Here is a 24,773-nt window from a genome sequence, read left to right on the forward strand (position 1 = left end):
CATCTCATTCCAAAATCATGAGCATTAATATGGAGTAGGCCCCCCCTTTTCTACTATAACAGCCTCCATTGATGCAGGGATTTGCTTCCATTCAGCCACAAGAGCATTAGTGAGGTCGGGCACTGATGTTGGGTGTTTAGGCCTGGCTCGCAATCGGTGTTCCAATTCATCCCAAAGGTGTTTGATGGGGTTGAGCGAACCGCACTGAGTTCACAAAAATTGGCTGAAAAGGGACTAAGTGTGAAATCACCCTTAAAAATAGTTATAAGACATAAATGTTTAATTGTAGCCTGCGTCCGCCTTGGACATATTGAGGGGGTCATCTTCTCCGTGAGGTCACCTAGGCAGAGAGATCTGTTATTTTTGTTGTATTTTCATACAAATGTGGGGTTTGACTGCTGTGGGGGTTGATCACTTACAGTACCAGTCAGAAGTTTGGACAAATTCCAGTTTTTTTCTTTATTTTAACTATTTTCTACCTTGTAGAATAATAGTGAAGACATCAAAACAATGAAATAACACACATATGGAATCATGTAGTAACCAAAAAGTGTTAAATCAAAATATATTTTATATTTGAGATTCTTTGCCTTGATGACAGCTTTGCACTCTTGGCATTCTCTCAACCAGCTTCATGGGGATAGTCACCTGGAATGCATTTCAATTAACAACTGTGCCTTGTTAAGGTAATTTGTGGAATTTCTTTCCTTCTTAATGCATATGAGCCAATCAGTTGTGTTGTGACAAGGTGGGGGTGGTATACAGAAGATAGCGCTATTTGGTAAAAGACCAATTCCATATTATGGCAAGGACAGCTCAAATAAGCAAAGAGATACGACAGCCCATCATTACTTTAAGACATGAAGGTCAGTCAATGCGGAAAATGTTTAAAGTTTCTTAAAACGTGCAGTCGCAAAAACCATCAAGCGCAATGATGAAACTGGCTCATGAGAACCACCACAGGAAAGGAAGACCGAGTTACCTCTGCTGCAGAGGATAAGTTCATTAGAGTTACCAGCCTCAGAAATTGCAGCCCAAATGAATGCGTCAGAGTTCAAGTAACAGACATCTCAACATCAACTGTTCAGAGCAGACAGCGTGAATCAGGCCTTCACGATCGAATTGCTGCAAAGAAACCACTACTAAAAGGGACACCAATAAGAAGAAGAGACTTGCTTGGGCCAAGAAACACGAGCAATGGACATTAGACGGGTGGAAATCTGTCCTTTTATCCCCCCCAACCGCCATGTCTTTGTGAGACGTAGAGTAGGTGAACGGATGATATCCACATGTGTGGTTCATTTGTTTTTCAATGACCCAACACACCTCCATGCTGTCTAAGGACTATTTGACCAAGAAGGAGAGTGATGGATTGCTGCATCAGATGACCTGGCCTCCACAATCACCCTACTTCAACCCGATTGAGATGGTTTGGGATGAACAACCAACAAGTGCTCAGTATATGTGGAAACTCCTTCAAAAGCATTCCAGGTGCAGCTGGTTGAGAGAATGCCAAGAGTGTGCAAAGCGGTCATCAAGGCAAAAGGTGGCTACTTTGAAGAATCTCACGTTTTGTTTACTACATGATTCCATATGTACCATTTCATTGTTTTGATGCCTTCACTATTATTATACAATGTTGAAAGAATAAATACAGAAAAACACTTGAATGAGTGGTCTTGACTCTCAGAGTTGCAGAATTGGGATGAAAAGGCATGTCTTTGGCTTATAGCTAGCTAGCTGTTTGGATTCAAGTAATGCATCCCCGGCTTTATTGTTTAATCTGTTGGTAAGAATTACAAGAAGCACTGCATGCTGTGTCTAGAGATGGCATTAGAGGATCAGGGACTGTTTTTAACCACTGCCAAGATGGTGAATTTTGTGTGCTTTTCAGCAGCCATGTCATCCCCCAGGTGGGTGCTACATGTTGGGCAATGGAGGACCAGTACTTACGGAGGAATGGGTCCTATGGAGGAACTGACCACCGGACAAGCAGATGTGGTGCACTGATGAAGCACTCCGTGCCTGTTTGGCAGACAGTCTTTGTTTCTCTGGCTGTACCATCGAAGCCCCCTCTGCTAAAGCTACCTTTACAATCTGCCTCATCTACCAGCCTTTCAAATAGTGACATTCAATCTCCAATTTAAATGTATTCTTTGTTTGTGTTGCTTTTTATGTGCTTTGAGCTCATTTTTTTGTAATGCAAAGCGCTATACAACTTCAATTATCTTTCTGGAGAATTGGCTAATCTAAATGATACAAGGGTGACTGATGAAGCCCATGACCTTTATAAATGGGCAATTTTTTGTAATGGGACATTTCTGCACCATTCCTCACCATTCCTCACCTATCAGTTCAGTGCCAAACTCTGAATAGAGCTTGTAGTACTAAAACCCGGAAATGAGTTACCTCTGGTTCGTTCAGCCACCCTATGGGGAAAGAATAGGGGTTTGGAATAAGGTTTGAGGTTAAAATAGGCTTAGGAGATTTTATACTTTTTTTTCTATGAGAATACTGTATCAGTAAGTTAACATTACCTTTATGAATTAAGAAGCCTTTGTGCTTTTTGATTACAAAAATACTTATCACAAAAAGTGAAGTTAGCCGATGAAGATTATCCCATAGAGCAAAACGTATAAGATCTCCTAAGCCTGTGTTTACCATAGACCTTATTATCTGCATTTATACAAAACCCCCACAAAAACACCATTCATTTGCCCATAGGCTATGTCCAAAGAACCATGGTGGAATTAGTGCCTACAAAAAGACGCCATTACTGTTTCTCTCTATTAAACCAGAACTTAGGTTTAGCATATTGTTGCCATGGAGACTGACAATATCCAGTGGAAAAGTGGTTACCATGGAAACAACCACACGATTGAAGTGAACTGACAACGTTGAAGAAAAGGATGGGTGAAAAGCCGTCCGATGGAGATCGTACGATGAAATTCATTAAAATCCTTCTCATTCCAACAAACCATCCTGTTGAAGTGGCAGAGTCCTTGAATTCAGGTTTAGCTTTTATATTGAAATTGTGGCAGCTAACAATATGGAAGTCATTACAGCGTAGGGAGAGAATTTGGCTTGCGGTTTGAGTGGGGGATGTCTTTTTATTAATTCTATTATATCTTTACCCTTTTCAGTTAAAAAATATCCAGGACATGCTTTTTTATGTGGGTTAACACAAAGGGAATTGAGTTACTGTTTCCCTGTCACGTCATTACACAGTACACAGAAATCTGGTAAACATAACTGCAGTCTGACGACCGACAGTTGTTTTGTGCTTTACTTAAGGGTGATATGTTCCTTACAGTGATGGAGGCGGCAGGTAGCCTAGTGGTGAGAGCGAAGTAACCGAAAGGTTGCTGGATCGAATCCCCGAGCTGACAAAGTAAAAATCTGTCGTTCTGCCCGTGAGCAAGGCAGTTAAGACATGCATGTCGATTTAAGGCAGCCGCCCCCCCCCCTCCCGCCCCTCTCTGATTCAGAGGGGTTGGGTTAAATGCGGAAGACACATTTCAGTTGAATGCATTCAGTTGTACAATTTCCCTTCAAAACATGCCTGTATAACTCTTATTGAGTTGCTTCTAATATTGGTTCAAGGTCTGCAGTGGTCTAGGATATTTCAAACCCAAGAACAACAATGATCACCATAAAGGTCCACTGTCTCATGCAGACTAGGCCTACTGAATTTGGTTTCCCATACCAAGAAACCAGAAAAGAATGTCCAATTAGCCCAAAGTTCCTGTATTTCTTTACATGAGCGCTCTGGGAACAGAAATAAAACATTTCCAACCATGGGACAATGTTCTGCCCTGCATGAAGTTGACAAATCGAAACAGAATATAAAAATAAACTGGGTCACGTATAACATTCTGTGCAGGAAAGGGTTAACCTGTTTCTTGGCCTACGTGATCAGTGTGTGTAGAAGTCAGTGATAGCAAAGACTTACTGAAGGAGTTTGGTCCATTTTGACCAGAGCAACAAAACTCTTTCCTCTTGCAGGGCTCGGGTGTTCACACCACATCCCAGCAGTGTGAAATCTTCAACAGGAGCCTACACAATAGCTGTCCAACTGGGATGAAAGATGGCAGGGTAGACATTGGCAGGGCAAGAACAGACCATGTTTCCTAGGGACAAGCGCTCATTCCAGCTGAGAGACTGGGTCCAGAAGGACACTCACTAGTCGTGTACAGTATGTAGTAGCCTACATGCAACTGTGCATGTGTGATAACAGTCCCCTTTGACATGTTTGTGTAAGCACTTCTGACATATTATTCAAACTTTAATGACTGTTTTACAGTCCGATTATTGATGAATTGACAGTTATGACAGGACACAATATCACTGAATGAATGGAGCATTATGGACTATGGAACTTTAGTCAATTGGAGAATGGCACCGTTGTTGAGGTAACAGCCCCTTATTACAGAAAGTAGTGATCAGCACGGGGGTGGGCGGGGGGGGGGCAGACAAATAAGCTGGTCATAAACATGCTGAGGTCATAAAGAGACAATGGCCAACTGGCATTTGCAGATAATGACTGTCTTGACATTTCAGTCTCAGTCTAGTGCTGTCCACCCCCTCACCAGCATGTCTCCAATTAGAACACATCTATGGTACAATAGCATTGCTCTGCAACTATGGTGACTCAGAAGATCAGTCCATCTTCGTATTTTCTACCAACATGCCGAGGACCCAATCCAGCACTGCAGTTGTAAAAACCAGATTCAAGGAATTGCCACATACTGTAGCTAGGCCACCCTATCACCCAAAATAACACAAAAGAGTCCAGTTCAAACCAGAAATCACATTGCCCAGAGTAGCTCAAGGCAGTGTCACCAAATCCTTTGCCAACCCTTTCAAGTACTTAAGTAAGACCTCACAAAAGCAAATAAAACAATGATTTCAGGCATCATTAAATCTGGTGTCATGAGATCTGATGGCAAACTGTCAGGGTCAGACATGGTGCTCCCTGACAGTCTTTGAACGAGTTATTAACTGGACTACAGTTCCGGGGTATGATATTCCACATCTCCCGCCAAGCATGAGGCACCAAGCCTCAACTATGTATCAGAAATTTCCCCTGGCCATGCCATGGTAGCTCTTTTTTCATTGTTTTATTACTGGCTTCCACTGCTCTTGGCTTTAGGGTCAAGCTGCTTTCACACACACACAGACCTAGACCTACTTTATAGGGTAGGAAATATTCCATCCGTAAAAATGGTTTTTGTTGGTCTCAAATGAACAGCGTACCAGAAGAAAAGGGACACCCACAGAGCCCTCAGCTTGCACATTCTCCAGCTCTTTCTCAGAGCCCACTGAAAGGGCTGGTAATTGGTGAGGCGAACCAATACTCAATCTGGAGGTTTAGCCAAATTGTTATGGGAGGTTTTTCCTTTCTCTTTTAAATGCCGGAAAGCCCACTACCATGGGGTTAATCCACATAATTCTGGAGACAGACAACCAAAGAAGCTGACCAGAATAAACTAGTTAGTGCAGAGGATTTGGGCTTCAAGTTCTCTGAGACTGTGGCTTGACTAATAGCTGTAGGCTGTCAAATTAGTAAAAAGCAGTAGAAGGTTTTAACAGGCTAAGATTAGTGTGCTAATGCTAGCTTTTGAGGAATTTGTAATCCATGACAAAGAATAACATTTAAATCTGTATATGCATCAAAGCAACTGAGGGGTCCCAAAAATCACAATTTTGCCTTACCTTTGTACAGAGGAAATTGGCCAGTTCATAGTCCCTGTTTATGAAAAGCAAAGAGAGAATAGAAAAAAAAATCATGAAGTAGAAGATTTCAAGTTCATGAACCTGCCTGACTATTGAATATTAACCACTACACAGAATCTCTTTATTTCAGAAGATTCAGTCCCATAAGGGTGAAGAACTAAGACAATATTTCAGGGCATAGCCTAGCTTCTGACTCTGGGTCACCTTACCCTTTGTTCAGGGGAAGCGAAGGCATAAGTGGTGAGAAGTAGCTGTCAGTCCATTTCTACTGGCGTAGTTGTTAACAAGTGGAACCAACCAATCAGAGAGTGACCTAAGGAATTTCAAGTCTGACAGTTCTGCTTCTTCTTCACTGTAGGAATACAGGAAGGGACCACATCTTTTTCACGTGTTCAAAGGCTTGACATGTGACTGTCTTACATGATAGATGACAAATTACAACAACAAAAAAGTCTATGCAACTACATTATCTGACCATAAAAGATCAAAATAGCTGTAATAGAACTTCACTGGCAGACTTGATTCAATCTTTTTCTTATCGTCCCCCCAAAAAATGTTGTCCTAATTAAAGATAATTGAACTTCAGGGTAATCAATTTCTCCCAAACTAATGAGCTGAAACTCAAAATACTGTATATTAATTATACACCTCTGCCCATAAGGATGGCAATTAGCCTAAGAATATTACACTGATGCATTAGTGAGAAAGATAAATATGCGCAGTCTTAAAGCAAACTGTACAAAACCATATGTTACACTATAGCCTAATTAATGCAAGTTAGCCCACTGCTCATTAAATCTTACATCTCCACAGTTGAGCAGAGCTCACAGGCTTGAACAGGATGGAGGATTGTCCACTGCTGTGTACCATATGGGGAGAGAGTTTAAATGAGTTTCGGAGCTTGAATTGCTTCTCCCAGACGTAAACAGTTCCATGTTTGACATCTTGGCTCCATCGTATGTTTACCGCAAGCAGACTGGTGAAAGGTGGGAAACAGAGAAACCTCCATGTCGGGTGCCATCATGTTGAAGCTCTTCATCAGCACTGACATCAGCCCATCAGTCAAAAACCCCGACACCGCTTTAGACCAGCATATGCCCTAGAAGACAGTTCAACACTCCTTGTCTAGGCTAATGGTAGTCTCAACTCAATCTTCCAGTTTTAAACTGACTGTCAACACAACACAGATCAGACTATAGGGACCATAGACATTAAAACCAGTAGATAACGAAGTCGCTGACGTCATTCATGTATTTTTATGGAAAACTCTATTTTTTATTTAACTATACCCAGACGACGCTGGGCCAATTGTGCGCCACCCGATGGGACTCCCAATCATGGCCGGTTGTGATACAGCCTAGAATCGAACCATCTGTAGTTACACCTCTAGCACTGAGATGCAGTGTCTTAGACCGCTGCGCCACTCGGGAGCTCCCTAAAATTTGCTAAGGATCATGATGAAAGTGGCCGTAACTAGCAAAGGATCATGGTTGATGTACTCATTTTCATCTGCCTGAAAGAGCCTCCTCGTGATTCGTCTGTGTCGGCACGTGTGACGACAAATGTAGTAGTCAGAATGGATCACTACTTAATATCTCGATTTGTAGCAAACTTTTGTTTTTAAGAATTCACTGTGGGGATCGAACTTGGTCATAATAAAGGAATGAATGTTGTTCTCATTACTAAAACAGCCGAATTGAACACAGTGCTTGAGCTTGGCTGTTTCAGCCAAGAGGTCTAAGGCCAACAAAACACCAAAGATGCTTAAATCTGAGCCAGGTCCACTTCTCTTCCTCCAACCTGCACTACAGTCTACGGACATTAAACATTCATCTATGCGGTTTTCAGTAGGAAGCAATACTGTACTGAAACAGGAAGAGGAGGAAGCCAATTACCAGTTTAGCAGGGTTCTGTTACAGCACCGTCTCTTGGAAATACTCTGAACTTGAGTCAGATCAACTATGGACAAAACTTCCTGTGGATCCAGGTTCAACAGCAACAGAGCCGGGAGAGTAAGCTCATTATCACTGCAGGCCAGGGCATATCACGTAATATACTCTACCTCAATAGATATTACCCCTCATTTCAGCTCCCACAGAGAGCATACATTTTTAAGTGCACTAATAACACAACCCAGGTTACGGTCATCAGGTCCTTCCTACACACCCCCTTCCCAATATCTACCACTTTCTCACCGCTCAAAATGGAAGGCTCCCATTTTACCTGTGTACCTTCATTGTCCAGCAGAATAATGACAATTATAGTCTATGCTCACAGGACTGCATCTCTGTGACGATGCCTAAGGCCCATACAGAGCAAGGTAGAAAGAAAGCGTTGCAGTACTCTGCCCCCTCTACATGGAACAAGCTACAAAAGGACTTGAAACTACAGGATGAGTCACAAATGATTTTAAAGCTAGGGTAAAATCTATGGTGGAAAACTATTTAGAGACCTGTCAATCTTTTGACCCCTAGTCAGGCACATGTACAGGCTGGGCTCCAAGTTGCCCTTTCAGACTATTACATACTCATTTAACTTTTTCAATCTTGTTATTTCAATAAAGAATTCCAATGAAACTGGCTAATTTCTTATTTTTGAATCTTGGAATATTACCCCTCCCCCGCACTGCACAAGCAGACGGTGCCGGTGTCGAGTGGTAGTATGATTAGTGGCACTGTCTACTTTGAGTTGTACAGTGCATTCGGGAAAGTATTCAGACCCCTTACCTTTTCCACTTTGTTTAATGTAACAATCTATTTTAGAATCAGGCTATTTTTCCCCCCTCATCCATCTACACACAATAACCCATAATGACAAAGCAAAAACTCGTTTTTAGAAATGTTTTATTTATTTTAAAAAAGAAAAAAAGAAAACATATTTACATAAGTACACTGCTCAAAAAAAATAAAGGGAACACTTAAACAACACAATGTAACTCCAAGTCAATCACACTTCTGTGAAATCGAACTGTCCACTTAGGAAGCAACACTGATTGACAATAAATTTCACATGCTGTTGTGCAAATGGAATAGACAAAAGGTGGAAATTATAGGCAATTAGCAAGACACCCCCAATAAAGGAGTGATTCTGCAGGTGGTGACCACAGACCACTTCTCAGTTCCTATGCTTCCTGGCTGATGTTTTGGTCACTTTTGAATTCTGGCGGTGCTCTCACTCTAGTGGTAGCATGAGACGGAGTCTACAACCCACACAAGTGGCTCAGGTAGTGCAGCTCATCCAGGATGGCACATCAATGCGAACTGTGGCAAGAAGGTTTGCTGTGTCTGTCAGCATAGTGTCCAGAGCATGGAGGCGCTACCAGGAGACAGGCCAGTACATCAGGAGACGTGGAGGAGGCCGTAGGAGGACAACAACCCAGCAGCAGGACTGCTACCTCCGCCTTTTAGCAGGAGGAGCACTGCCAGAGCCCTGCAAAATGACCTCCAGCAGGCCACAAATGTGCATGAATGGTCTCAGAATGATCCGACAAATGGTTGATTTCTATGCAATCTTACTGGCAGCAATATCCTTGCCTGTGAAGCCCTTTTTGTGCAAAGCAATGATGATGGCACGTGTTTCCTTGAAGGTAACCATGGTTGACAGAGGAAGCACAATGATTCCAAGCACCACCCACCTTTTGAAGCTTCCAGTCTGTTATTCGAACTCAATCAGCATGACAGAGTGATCTCCAGCCTTGTCCTCGTCAACACTCACACCTGTGTTAACGAGAGAATCACTGACATGATGTCAGCTGGTCCTTTTGTGGCAGGGCTGAAATGCACTGGAAATGTTTTTTGGGTGATTCAGTTGATTTGCATGGAAAAGAGGGACTTTGCAATTAATTGCAATTCATCTGATCACTCTTCATAACAATGTGGAGTATATGCAAATTGCCACCATACAAACTGAGGCAGTGTGAAAATTAATATTTGTGTCATTCTCAAACATTTGGCCACGACTGTACATCACTTTAAACAAAAATTAGGAATAAGCAAATGCTTTGATTTCTGTTCAAACAGAAAAGCGTTCTTAGAAAACATCCATCAGAAAAGTCTGGAGGTATTAGAAATACATCGATGTCGAAGACCCCTGCCAACTAATACCACATATTTACAGTAGCTTTCTTAAACTGACAGAAGGCGGAAATGTATATGAAACATGCCTTGTGCCTTGACATTACGTTACCAAAAAATCTTTGAGGGAGAGTAATGAAAGTTCTTAGAAGTAACAAGTAAAAGGTAGACCTATCACTTAGTTTGTGTTTAAGTATGTTTAAGTGATTAAAACTCAAATTTCCGTTACCAAATCTGTAACGCAATTTCTGCGACTACAATGGGAAATCAATGGGAAATCACACCACAGTTGGGTTCACAAGTTTGGACAACACAGTAGGGTACAGTAAAGAAAAGTAGAGTATAGTTCAGTACAACACAGTAAAGAAAAGTAGAGTTAATCACAGTACAGTTCAGTACAGTACAGAGTTGAGTACACAACAATCTACTGCTTCGTGCTGTACTCTACTGCGCTGTACAAACTTGTTAAACACAGACATCTTTGATTCTTTCAGATTTAGTCCGGTCCAAACAAATTTAGTCTTGTTTGGAGGCAGAGCTCATTAAAATAATAGCCAGTGTGTAGATTAATACCCAACTATGCAAAGGAGGATATTGCATATTTATAACTTTGTTTACCTATTCAGGATACATCCCCATGAAGAGAATGACATTCATATACATAATTATGCAGTTACAGATCAGGGACCCATGATAAAATTCCGTTACCGAGTGTAAATCCACTTCACTAACACACACTCACTTGGTTCAATAACCAAAATAGATTTTTCAAAGTAAACATGACATGTCATAGCTGACACCCCAAAGAGGAAAAATAAACAGAGGGAAATTTTACCGAAATTCTGTTACCAAACTTGCATCTGCATAGTTCATCCAGTCAATGTGTTTATGTAAATTGTTAGTGTAAATTGTTAAAAAGTAGTCCTTGTGCTGAGAGTTGAATGGTTTGTTAAACTTTGAAATCATGGTTTTTGTTTGGCAGACATTTAAGTGAAAAGTCTTAAGTCTCAGAGCAATTCCGTTACCATGGAATTGCCCACCGGATATGTATAAGAAAACACTGAACGCTGCATTTGCAGAACAGAATGAAAATGATTAAGCAGGCTAGTTAGTAACTTGCTTATTGGCTATCAAACATTACTGAAAGGTCCATTAATTACTCTGCGCTTAGCCCATTAAAGCAGCAGCCTTAGTGACCTTAAGCAGAAGATATTAATTACTTTTTAATCTATAGCCTATGGATTCAGAGCTTTGTCAACCTCATGTTTGATCGCATTCTCATTGCACTTAATTGCATAGCACAAAAGGCAAGGCTTGAAATTACCCTGACTGATATAATTTGTCTGTTAAACACAGTGAAAGCTGTTATGTATTTGTTGTCATGTTCGCAAGTTGTTTCTCACATTATTTGGGCAAGATGTGCTCCCAGTGGAACAAAATCAAAGTCTTGCAGAGCATTTGTGCATGTGGGCGTGAAATCCTTCAAAATGTGTTAGTAGTAATAATCTGCCGACACATACAATACACTCAATTACCCCCATCCAAGTGAATAGACACGGGTAGCATGAGAAGGTCGGCGACCGACTGGGGGTGTTGGGGATGAGAGGGGAGAACAGACGGAGTGAGAGTGAACACAACTTGAATCCTGCCTGGTTGGACAGCCTGGCTGACAGATATTTTATTTAATCTTTATTTAACTAGGCAAGTCAGTTAAGAACAAAATTCGTATTTACAATGACAGCCTACTAAAAGGCCTCCTGCAGGGACAGGGCCTGGGATAAAAAAAAAAATATATATATATATATATATATATATATATATATATATATATATATATATATATATATATATATATATATATGGGACAAAAACACACATCACAACAAGAGAGACAACACAACACTACATTGAGCTAAGACAACAGCATAGCAAGGCAGCAACACAAAATGGTACAAACATTATTGGGGACAGACAACAGCACAAAGGGCAAGAAGGTAGAGACAACAATACATCACACAAAGCAGCCAAAACTGTCAGGAAGAGTGTCCATGATTGAGTCTTTGAACGAAGAGATTGAGCTAAAACTGTCCAATTTGAGTTTGTTGCAGCTCGTTCCAGTCGCTAGCAGCAGCGAACTGAAAAGAGGAGCGACCCAGGGATGTGTGCTTTGGGGACCTTTAACAGAATGTGACTGGCAGAACGGGTGTTGTATGTGGAGGATGAGGGCTGCAGTAGATCTCTCTGATAGGGGGAGTGAGGCCTAAGAGGGTTTAATAAATAAGCATCAACCAGTGAGTCTTTCGACGGGTATTCGGAGATGACCAGTTTACAGAGGAGTATAGAGTGCAGTGTTTTGTCCTATAAGGAGCATTGGTGGCCGAATGGTAAAAAAAGCATCTAGCCGCTCGAGAGTACCCTTACCCGGCCGATCTATAATGGTCATCTGAATCAAGGTTAGTTTGGCAGCGGGGGTGAAAGAGGAGCGATTAGGATACAGGAAACAAAGTCTAGATTTAACTTTAGTCTGCAGCTTTGGTATGTGCTGAGAGAAGGACAGTGTACCGTCTAGCCATACTCCCAAGCACTTGTATGGTGACTACCTCAAGCTCTAAACCCTCAGAGGTAGTAATAACACCTGTGGGAAGAGGGGCATTCTTCTTACCAAACCACATGATCTTTGTTTTGGAGGTGATCAGAACAAGGTTAAGGGTAGAAAAAAGCTTGTTGTAGAGCATTTAACACAAAATCTGAGGGGCCAGCTGAGTATGACTGCATAATCTGCATATAAAATGGATGAGAGCTTCCTACTGCCTGAGCTACAGTTGAAGTTGGAAGTTTACATACACTTAGGTTGGAGTCATTAAAACTCGTTTTTCAACCACTCCACAAGTTTCTTGTTAACGAACTATAGTTTTGGCAAGTCGGTTAGCACATCTACTTTGTGCATGACAAGTCATTTTTACAACAATTGTTCACAGACAGAATATGTATCACAATTCCGGTGGGTCAGAAGTTTACATACACTAAGTTGACTGTGCCTTTAAACAGTTTGGAAAATTCCAGAAAACAATGTCATGGCTTTAGAAGCTTCTGATAGGCTAATTGACATAATTTGAGTCAATTGGAGGTGTACCTGTGGATGTATTTCAAGGCCTACCTTCAAACTCAGGGCCTCTTTGCTTGATATCATGGGAAAATCAAAAGAAAATCAGCCAAGACCTCAGAAAAAAAAAAATTGTGGACCTCCACAAGTCTGGTTCATCCTTGGGAGCATTTTCCAAAAGCCTGAAGGTACAACGTTCATCTGTACAAACAATAGTACGCAAGTATAAACACCATAGAACCACGTAGCCGTCATACTGCTCAGGAAGGAGAAGCATTCTGTCTCCTAGAGATGAACGTACTTTGGTGCCAAAAAGTGCAAATCAATCCCAGAACAACAGCAAAGGACCTTGTGAAGATGCTGAAGGAAACAGGTACAAAAGTATCTATATCCACAGTAAAACGAGTCCTATATCAATATAACCTGAAAGGCCGCTCAGCAAGGAAGAAGCCACTGTTCAAAAACCGCCATAAAAAAGCCAGACTAGGATTTGCAACTGCACATGGGGCCAATGATCATATTTTGGAGAATGTCCCCTGATCTGACGAAACAAAAATGGAACTGTTTGGCCATAATGACCATGGTTGTGTTTGGAGGAAAAAAGGGGACCGTGACACATGGGGGTGGCAGCATCATGTTGTGGGGGTGCTTTGCTGCAGGAGGGACTGGTGCACTTAGCAAAATAGATGGCATCATGAGGTAGGAAAATTATGTGGATATATAGAAGCAACATCTCAAGACATCAGTCAGGAAGTTAAAGCTTGGTCGCAAATGGGTCTTCCAAATGGACAATGACCCCAAGCATACTTCCAAAGTTGTGGCAAAATTGCTTAAGGACAACAAAGTCAAGGTATTGGACTGGCCATCACAAAGCCCTGACCTCAATTCCATAGAAAATGTGTGGGCAGAACTGAAAAAGCGTGTGCGAGCAAGGAGTCCTACAAACCTGACTCAGTTACACCAGCTCTGTCAGGAGGAATGGGCCAAAATTCACCCAACTTATTGTGGGAAGCTTGTGGAAGGCTACCCAAGGTAAACAATTCAAAGGCAATGCTACCAAATACTAATTGAGTATGTAAACTTCTGACCCACTGGAATGTGATGAAATAAATAAAAGCTGAAATAAATCATTCTCTAATATTATTCTGACATTTCACATTCTTAAAAGTGGTGATCCTAACGGACCCAAGACAGACAATTTTTACTAGGATTAAATGTCAGGAATTGTGAAAAACTGAGTTGAAATGTATTTGGCTGAGGTGTATGTAAACTTCTGACTTCAACTGTATGTTCTTGATGTAAATTGAGAAGAGCGTGGGGCCTAGGATCGCACCTTGGGGTACTCCCTTGGTGACAGGCAGTGGCTGAGACAGCAGATTTTCTGACTTTATACACTGCACTCTGAGGTAGTTAGCAAACCAGGCCAAAGACCCCTCAGAGACCCCAATACTCCTTAGTCGACCAACAAGAATGGAATGGTCTACCGTTAACAATATTTTTGGCCAAGTCAATACAATTAGCAGCACAATATTGTTCAAAATCAAGGGCAATGGTGACATCATTGAGGACCTTTAAGGTTGCAGTGACACATCCATAACCTGGGCGGAAACCAGATTGCATACCAGAGAGAATACTACAGACATCAAGAAAGCCAGTCAGATGATTCTTTTTCCAACACTTTTGATAAACAGGGCAAAATAGAAAATAGGCCTATAACAGTTTAAATAAAGGACGAATCGTGGCTGCCTTCCAAGCAATGGAAACCTCCTCAGAAAGGAGACACAGGTTAAAAAGGTTGGAGGTAGGCTTGGTGATGATTGGGGCAGCAACCTTAAAGGGTCTAAACCATCTGACCCAGATGATTAGCCTCTCTCGGCTTCGCAGGAAAGAGACAGAAACAGGAAAGTACATGACAAGGAGTGACCTGTTAGGAACGACTTGTCCAAACAGGGAAATGTTTGCTAAACACACAGATGAGGCTGGATGACCTTTAGCATAGTTTAGTATTCTACCTCACTTAGTCATTGTTCACTGACCAGTTATGCAATGCAAGTGTGTCAATTAAATCCAGCTTATGAAATGTAAAGTTTTGAAAATCAGTTTGAACTCTTCTATGGTTGGGGATGCAGTGAAAGGCAGGTTATTGGTTAAGTTCCATCAGGATGTTTTTCAAAAGGGCAGGTGACATTTATAAGTGGTATCTTGCTGACTCATTGAGAGACTTTATGTAGGCATAGAACAAACTCCCCCTCTCAGGAAAGCGTGTGCTTTATTCTCAGGAAACTGTGTGTGTTGCGGGTGTGGCTGTGCCAAAAAGTTGCCTTCAGAAGCATACTGAACTCTTTCACAATAGCCTGCATTTCGCTGCCCCTGGAGGGATTGACTTACCAGTTACAGGAGTTCTGCCTTTGCATAGTCCTCCAAAACATATGACCTTAGTTCTGCCCAGTGTTCAGAGAGAAGCTACATAAAGAGGATGCACCTTTGTAATAACTAAAATAATAAACTATTCCCAACATACAGCAGGGAATTTTTACCTGCTGTATTCTCTGATGGACGCAGTTACAATAACTTGCTATTAATGCTTTGCCTGGGGTGTTCAACAAGGTACAGGCCTAGCTGTATTTCAGTCTCTAGTCTCATCTTGGGAACATACATCATGAGACTATAGTGTCTGTAACCAAAAAGCATCCTGACATTATTCTACAAACAGTCTCTGAAAAGGAGATGGACTAAGAGATGTTACAGAAATGCAGCAAACGTTGACAAGCTCAATAATTCTTAGGCTATAACAAATTAAAGTCGAGTTTAATCCTATGCCATACCCCACTGAGTAACCAAGCCATCCTGTCAGAGCTACCTGGCTGCTGCCTGCTCAGTCACAGGCATGCCCTGAAAATGAGAGGGTATGATTCACCACTGGGTTGGATAGCTGCAGCCGATGCTCTATGGGATCATTTGCATAACGACAGAGCACTTCAGCACGACGAGCAAACAGAACGTAAACAAAATAGCATACACTGGCATTAATCCTGATGTGGCGATGGAGAGTAGCGTTATGATTAGCAGCTCCACTGGTATTGTGATCATATAGACATTCTGTGTGCTAGTTTCTAATGCCCTGCTTTGATGGGGACTAGGCCCACCTGTTTTGTACAGCTCTGAGCTCAGACTGTTATGGTTAGTTGTAGATGTGGTACAAGAAGATAAAGCTCACTCAATAGTTGATGGCAACTTAAACCACACTCCTAGTGGCACTGCCTGCCATTGAAATAGGCTTGTCAAGAGGAATCTATGATGAACAGGGAATGACATTAAGGGACAATTCACTCAAATTACAAAAAAATACAATTCTTTACCCTGTAATCAGTCTATGGACATGTTAAGACAGCAAATCAATGCTTGGTTTAGTTTCACTTGCACTGTTTCCACATGCCCTGATTGCACAAATCCCAATCAAGTCATGCGACCGATATTAGCAATTTCCTTGTATGATGTTGTTAAAATATTCTATCAAGGTTTAAGATAAATGATTAAATAATTCTACCCGGAAACTTAACCATTAGGATTAGAGGTTATGTAGCATGGACAAGGAGTAAATAAAGCTGATAACCATTGGGGAAGAGAGGAATGTATGTGTGTGCCGAAAGAAAGCAAAGAGATTCCTTATACTATGTTTGAACCCAGCTATAACTCTGGGGAGATAAGATAAGACAGGGAGAGGCCCTCCAGGTTTCCTGTATCTGAGGGGGACTGGAACTGTCAGCTGAGTGGTAATAAACTGTGGTGAGACTTCAGGAGAAAATCCAAATATTAGTGTGTATGTATGTGCGTAGGTTAAGAGAATAGTATAAAAGGAACGTTTTTGTATATGCACGGGAGAGCTCTCGCAAATAAAATTGGATCTGACTAATTGTGAGATGGGAATTCTGTCCGTTTCATTTAAACCAGAACTTTACAACCTCTGGGTTTCAGACCTAAAAAGATAATTGCAATTTATGAACATGAATTACTAAATTACATAACAGATGTTTAAATCATCTATAAGTAACTTTGTTGAGCTTCACAATACATTTGAGATACTTTTGGATGATTTGGACAAGGTGTGAAAAAAGGAAATAAAAATCGGTCCCATGACTTGAATAGGATTTGTGTCACAAATGCTTAAAACGTTCTTTGGAAACAGTGCCAAGGAAATAAAACCAATACATGGATTGCTGTCATACCTTGTCCATAGACTGCTTACAGGGTAAGAAAACCAATATGTCACATAAATTTGGGTGAAATATCCCTTAAAATATTTTGAAAGGCACTTGCAGATCAGGCAAATCAGGGCAGTTTCAGTACTTTTTGGTTGCCCGAAAATTATGATCACTTGCCCGAAAAGGTAAATTTGCTATTTACACAGAGTAGAGCCTGCCTTTCACCTATGGGAGGGGTCAGGAAGGTCAGTACCTGAATTCTTTGTATTTTAGTTACCAGTAAAAACAGTTCTCAGAGCAGGCACAACTTGTCCAACTGCCATAAATGACAAGTTGAGCCTGCGCTGAGAACTGTTTTTACTGATAACTAAAATATAAAGAAAATAGTTTGCATATTATCACAAAATACCAGGGATGTGAATTGATGTCAGCTTCAACTGTAAGCTAGCAAGGAAATTAGCCTACAAAGCTGGATGCTACCGGTATCTTCTTGCATTGTAAAGTGTTCTAGCCTCTATGGACATTGTTTTGTGAACTCTAATTAACACTACAGTTTCAACATGCCGTGTTGAATTATTCAAGTGTGTTAACTTCTGTGCAGCGTGAGTGGGAAGCGAACATGATGCAGACCAGATTCCCAGTGCAGTGGTAGCTCTAGCAACAAGTACGTTGGTCAGGCAAGAGGCATGCAGTGCCTTTCAGTTACAAAACAGACAATTTTTTATTTTTTATTAAAAGTACTGATGGGTGTATTGTTGCTTGTATGCATGTGCTTACTGTGACTGTCACCCTGATATTGGCAATTAGGTAACCACTATCAGGGTGACAGTAGGGCTTGGCAAGCATGAACAAAGGGCACTGTGTCTCGATGTTATTGCCATTCATACCCTCCCCATTGCGTAGTAGACTGTACATGTATCAAGGTGACGTCTAGACAGTTATCAATATCAGTTATTTCTTGCATAGGCTGCTATCCTACTTAAAATCAACCCATGGGAGGGAGGGAAATAAAGTGCCATGTTAGGTAACGCCGGCGGCGACACCGTGATAGTTTCCCAGCAGGAAGCACCTCAGTTCGGCTGGCATGTCGATACAACACCGGCGCACTAGTCATTCGCACCGGCTTATCGACTCGTCGTGCAACCAGCCACGGTCGAGTGGCAATAAATCTGCCCAATTAGCTGATTCGCTTTCCATACATCCACTCCTTTTGAAACCCTACTTTGCCCATACTCCCCGGTTGCCATATAGAGCTGGGACGATACCAGTACCGCAATACTCGTTAGCATTGTGACAAGGAAACAAAACACTAATTGGATTTAAATTCTTTAGGGAAACAGCCCTAATGTTGGAAACAAACATTATGTTGTCATCCAGAGGCACATTTATTTAATTTCTAAGCTATAGCACAAAATAGTTTACATACAGCAGGATTTTCTTTTTAAAGGGCCAAAGAGCCCTTTAAAGGGCCAAAGAGCCCTCTATTTGCTTCGTGTTTTCATTTTTGCCATGGAAGAAATATTGCGTGTGCGTATGTGTGTCCGTCGGCCCAAGTGCTCGTGTTTCATAGTGAGTGAGTCACGCACAAGACAGGTCGTGGGTGAACAATGCTTGTGAATGATTCAGAATGTTGGAATATTGATAAGTGGCAGTTGGGACATCGAGTGTGCATCGTCTCAATGCTCATTTTGGCCAAAACACTTGCAGACTCGAGTGATCACTACCGAACACGAAAGCGAGTGGCCAAGTTGAGTTAAAAGGGCTTAGGGGCCAAGTTCTGAGTTTGATATTCAGCCTGACTGTGGTAGAAAAAATGTAATTACCCCTTAGCGGTCATGTAATAGGAACACCATACACAATAGGACCATATTCTCCACTGTTCACATAATTCACACAGAATTATGACTTTTAAAATGGATTTTATTTATGGATTTTTTAATGTCAGTTTAAATGTTAAGAACATTTTTCCATTTGTCACATCCCTTGTGTGTGTGTGTGTAACAAGATCCTGTGAAACACCCACTCAAAAACCACATTAAACATACTCACCATAACACAACTGGTTAAACATTTCCATTACCTTTCAATTTTGCCAAATCATCATGTGTTAGTTGAAATTAGCGTTAGGTCACTACATCATCATGCGATCCCTGGCAGTAGCCTAACTGTTGCGTTGCGTGTTTTTGCTGCTATGTGGCAGGAAGGAACTGGCCTTCCTTATTATTGAAGTAAAACATTCAGAATGTCACACAGAGAGATGACATTCAGACTGAGGTCACACTCAGTGGGCAACCATAACACACATACCCACGCAACCACACATCAGAATCACGCGAATGTACACTCACCTACCCACCCGATTATACAAGTCAGAGGGTGCAGAAATGCTCCTTAAATTCAACAAACAATTCCATCCCTGCACACACAGACTTGCACGCCACATGTGGTAGATGAGATTAAAACGTGGCAAACAAACAAAGGGGGATCCGCATCTCTCGGTCTTGCACAAATTTCAGAGAGCGAGACAAAGCAGCGGGTCTAATAGCAACCATACTTGTCTGAGCTAAGCATCATCAACAGAGAGCGAGGAGAGAGGGCACGAGTGAGAGAGGGCGAGAGCGGGCGTGCGAGCGAGGGCAAGAGCAAGCTTGCGAGAGAGAGTGCGAGCGAGGGTCACTGGATCTTGCGTGCTATCTATTATGATTTGCTGCATGTCACACACACACACCTCATTTGTGCAGTGTCACAAGCTAGCTGCTTTCAATAACTAAGCCTGTGTTCAGTCCAGAATAGAGTTTTTCATAGACAAACACATAAGAGTTCAGACCATCTCCTTGAACAGGAAGTACTGTGGAACAAGGCCTACAGTACTTTCTAAAGGACATTAACTACAGTGCCTCAAAATAACTACTTCAAACATTTGTCTGGGTAAAACTTTTACAAGACAAGGGGAAAGGGGGAACATGTGCAAGTTGCAACAGCGCACATGGGCGTCTGGGCGGGAGCAGCAGAACAGAATAATAAACAGACCAGAGTCTGGCTTTCACTAAGAGGGCTTACCATACATTAATAGCCGAGTATCTCTTTCTGAGATGGGGGACAATATCTGCTTTTCCTGCTGCCTCCCAAGCTTCACTGCTTCATATATCTCCGCTTTCTCTCCACCAACTGGAAGGATGACCTCACCAGACTGGATCTCTGATGTGAGTTTAAGGCTAGTGACAGCCAGACAACCAAGCCTCTGCCATTTGGTTACAACACACCTTCAACCTTGTCATGATATGCATCTGAAGGAGAAAGAGGAATGAGGGTTTAGCGTTATGGCAGCCACCAATAGGGATTAGGCTAGACGTTCACGACAATGCCCTGGGCTGGAATAGCACCGGCGTGTGAAAGGTAGGAAATACACAGCAAATCTAGACACATTAAAGTTGAGGACAGCAAACCACAGTGAGCAGGTTCACTGTCCTGACTAGCACCCTGTCCGATAGATATCTGGCTCCTCTCAGCTGAACGGCGGGGAACAGAGAGGATAGTCAGGAGGACTCGGATGGCCTGCAGGTCTGGAGAGGAGACGCGACATTACTGAGCCTACGGTACGGAGCTCTCCGTTGTCCTCTGCTGTTCCTGTGAACGGAACACTGTAGTGATAACAAACAGAGGCAGCAGGCGACACCGAGAGAGTGGTGGATCAACTGGGCAGGGCAGGCAGGCAGGATATTAAGCCCTAAGGGGTGTTTCACTAGGAAGCAGCTGGTATTCTCCGGGTGTGTGGATGGAGGTCCCTGTGTGAGGATTGGATGGTTACCAGGCTCTGTCACTTTCATCTATATACAGACAGCTCTCCACTGGCCAAAATATAACTTGTAGCCTATTTTTTACAGTGATGAATGCTCACAACCAGAATTGTTCTTGGCGACTGGGGTTATGACAGTGACGGCACTGAGGTGAGTTTACACAAGTCTAGCTGATAAAGTTGGTGGAAGGCAGGAGGTCAATATCTCTCACATCATGCAGAGCACTACTAATGAAATGGAACTGGGAGCAGGTCAGGATTAGCAGAAATGACAACATGGAAAAGGTTTTTACATTGATATGACATAAAGAATATACCCAGGTCTTGATTATGCATACGGAACCCCTAGTGAGAAAAGCTGCCGGTCCTGAATCAGCAACAACATCCAAGCCAAGGTAGGAAAAGAAGCAGATTGTCACAAGGAATGATTCGTCAGGAGGACTAGCAGGGAGAGAGTGGCTGACTAGTCCAGCATAGAGATGCTGAGACATTCCTGTACTCCATGTGACGTAGGAGTCAATTTACAAACTGATGAAAATAGGGGAGTCAGAGGACCCCCCCAGGTGACAGGTTGTCCTGCTGCTGAGATGCAGCAGACACTGTTATAAAGCCAGGGACAGTGTGAGAGAGGAGAAGTGGGGACTCAGCTCTCTGGCTTTACAGGCTCCACACTTCACCACGAAACAAACAATGTGTCACAACAAATCAAGTCAAAGTTTATTGGTCACGTACACAGATTTGCAGATGTTATGGCAGGTGCAGTGAAATGCTTATAAAATAAGCAAGTCTGACAGATGGGTAGAAGTTTCATAAAAACAGGGTAAACCAGTCCGGGCTGGGGAAATCTGGTACTTCAGAGAGGTCTTATACTTGTTTTTTCTTACTGCTGTGTTTAGAATGGGGTTTGGATTACTTGTGTGTTGCTGTGTGTGTACACAAGAGAGAAAGAATGAGAGAGGAGGAGTTGTCTAGAACAAAAATGCTAATGAAACTGAAATTAATTTATTAGGAAAGGACTGAGCATTCAAGGCTTATGCAGTCTAGGGAAAGTGGGATACCTAGTCAGTTGTACAACTGAAATGTGTCTTGACCACCCCTCGGGTGGCTGCCTTAAATCAACATGTACTTCATCAGTGCCCGGGGAACAGTGGGTTAACTTGGTCAGGGGCAGAATGACAGATTTTTCCTTGTTAGCTCAGGGATTCGATCCAGCAACCTTTCGGTTACTGGCCCAACGCTCTAACCACTAGGCTACCTGCCGCCCCAATCTACATGCATGGACAAGTATCGTATAGTGCAGTCAATCAACCAAAGAGGCGGTGACTATGACAGAGAAACAAGAGCAGCCACACCTTTCCTAAAGAAACTAGACAACTAGTGTTACCATGATTACTAACCAGAGAGGCAAATGGACATCAAGTAGGCTGTCCTGGCTGTCAGTAAGAGTGATGAATGAGAGTTAAGACAAGTAGCCTACCTACGCTACCCTCTAATTAATTGCCATGACACTTCCAGAAAAATGTCTAAGATTAAACATTAGAGCTGAGCTAACGGAATGAAAAGGCTTTAAACCCTCTGCCAACTCCAAGACGCTGCTCAGTACGACAGCTCAAGGTGAAAGATCACCTTGAGGAACAGTGAGTGAGAGAGCCACAGTCTCATCCACATTCAGGCCACCCCTGGCTAATACACAGTGACAGGTTGGGCCATAAACCCTGGCTCTGTTAGCTACAGCACACCAAAACTCCAGACAGCCCCAATGCCCAGTTCATAGGCAAAGTGGGCATGGCCAAAGAAACGATGGCAAAATCAATGGGCAAAACCTTTAGCTACTTACTCAAAAGCGAAGAAGAGTCCGCTTGTGACGAGAATTAGGACAAGGGTAAGGTAGAAGACCCCTGTCTGCCTGGCCATCATGATCCTCCCATTGCAGTAAAATTTATTCCGCCCTGGGAAGGCTTGCCACTTCCTCCTCTTTGGGGTCCTTTTCTTGTATGGAGTCTCCATCGGTGTCGAGCTGCGAGTGCTGATCTGGCTGTACTCGCACTCTCGCATAGGCTCAGCAACCCTGAGATGCAGCATCAATGGTCACTCAGTGAGATCCCCCAACAGTTGAAGCAGTCCAGGGCCAGGGGGTACAAGCACCGCTGTAATGAAAGCAACTATTATGTTACTGGAAAGAAAGTGGTCTGATTATAGCCTTGTCCCAGATCTGTGGGTGGTGTATACAGCCGAGCAAACTCCTATGGTTGCTGTCATGCCAAAAAGACAATGAACAACAGTTGGCAAAACAACAAACAGATCTGGGACCAGTCTGACTTTAGGATCACTTTTACTTTTATTATTGCTGATGAGGTTGTATGGATTTATAAGATTAGCTACCATTTAATCAGACAGCTAATGTTTTATGAGTCCATGTAGCTAAATCTCAGCACACACATTTCTCTAGCATGACAGCCAGACCTACTTGGCTACCCATTTTACCACTAAGATAACTAGCTAGCTACAAGTGACAGCTTCTCACATGCATGAAACTTTTCACTAGATAGCTAGCAACTAGCAAGGAATTGTTTAATGTTCCTTGGCCCTAGCCACACATTGTTATGGCGGTGAAAGTTGAATGCTTCCATACCCTAGCTGCTTTTAGCAACGCTAGTATTTACACACCAGCGCGGTGCGGACAGCCTAGTGGTTCGGACAGCTCCCTGCCATCCAGGATCACTATATCAGGCGGTGTGTGAAAGGAAGGCCTGGAAAATCGTTAAAGACCCCAACAACCAAAGCGATAGACCGTTCTCTCTGCTTCTGCACGGCAGGCGGTACCGGTGCATCAAGTCTGACACCAACAGGCTCACAAACAGCTTCTATCTTTTTGCCATAATACTGCTAAATAGCTAACAAAATGGCTGCACAGACAATTTTATTATTTTTGCACTTTCTCTATGCATACTCAGAGCCCTACACTACGCACACTGATACTCCAACACACATACAAACACTCACTCCATCGTTTGCTCACACACACATACATTTATACTGACTACACACACCCACTCACATTCAATCATATATGCTGCTGCTACTCTGTTTATCATATATCCTGAGGCCTATTCACCTTACCCCTATACATCCAGTATCACTGCACATTGTAAATATAGTATTGGAACTGACCCTGTATATAGTATGCTTACTTACTTTATTGTGTTCTTCTTATATCTTGTGTGTTTTTGTTATACCTTATTATTTGTAGTATCACATTGTTATTGATTAGTGCATTGTTGGGGTTAGAGCTTGCAAGAAAGGCATTTCACTGTACGTAAGCATGTGCCATTAAAACTTGAAACTGGCATTGCTCGGAATTATCTTACAAAAGAAAAAACAGAATAGGCCACAGGAAGCCAAAAGTTAAATAAAATTCAATTTCAGCTTACTCTGCTGATTGGCCATAGGGTTGGTCCTTATTGCAGGGGGGGGGGGGGGGAAACATCTAATAGAACATAAATTAAAAAGGCTTTCCCAACGTGGGTCTTTTGTAGACCCACTTCTTGTCCACTTACCTCACATCAAAATAAAAGTCCTGCACATGCACAAAAAGCAAGAACTTGTGGGGGACTTTTATTTTTAACATGATGTAAGTAAGCAGAGGAACTGACCTTACTGAGGAACTGCATGGGTCTACAACAGACCCACCTGTGGAAATTCTGTTTAATTATATGTCCCATCATGTTTTGTTTTTTAAAATAAAATTCCTCCCTGCATAAGGACCAAGGCTACAGACAATTGACACAGTAAGTTGAAATGTAATTTTAGTTAACTTTTGGTTTTCGGCGGACTATTCCTTTTTATTGCAAGCTAATTCCCAG

General features: G+C 42.2%; 1 protein-coding gene across 7 annotated transcripts in view; it reads right to left on the reverse strand.

Moving 5' to 3' along the window:
• LOC129812693 (palmitoyltransferase ZDHHC14-like) overlaps positions 1 to 24,773 on the reverse strand; it is a 101,490-nt gene that overhangs the window by 74,200 nt on the left and 2,517 nt on the right. For 6 of the 7 annotated variants that reach the window (XM_055864478.1, XM_055864479.1, XM_055864477.1 and 3 more), the window contains exon 2: positions 22,748 to 23,057. The exons of the other annotated variant lie outside the window; for it this stretch is intronic. In XM_055864478.1, coding sequence (XP_055720453.1) covers positions 22,748 to 22,992 — 245 coding nt within the window. In that variant the 5' untranslated portion in view covers positions 22,993 to 23,057. The remainder of the gene's footprint in view (positions 1 to 22,747; positions 23,058 to 24,773) is intronic. 7 annotated transcript variants of the gene reach the window in all.

The sequence above is a fragment of the Salvelinus fontinalis genome, chromosome 16 (assembly GCF_029448725.1).
Source record: "Salvelinus fontinalis isolate EN_2023a chromosome 16, ASM2944872v1, whole genome shotgun sequence".
In the NCBI taxonomy this organism is placed as follows: domain Eukaryota; kingdom Metazoa; phylum Chordata; class Actinopteri; order Salmoniformes; family Salmonidae; genus Salvelinus; species Salvelinus fontinalis.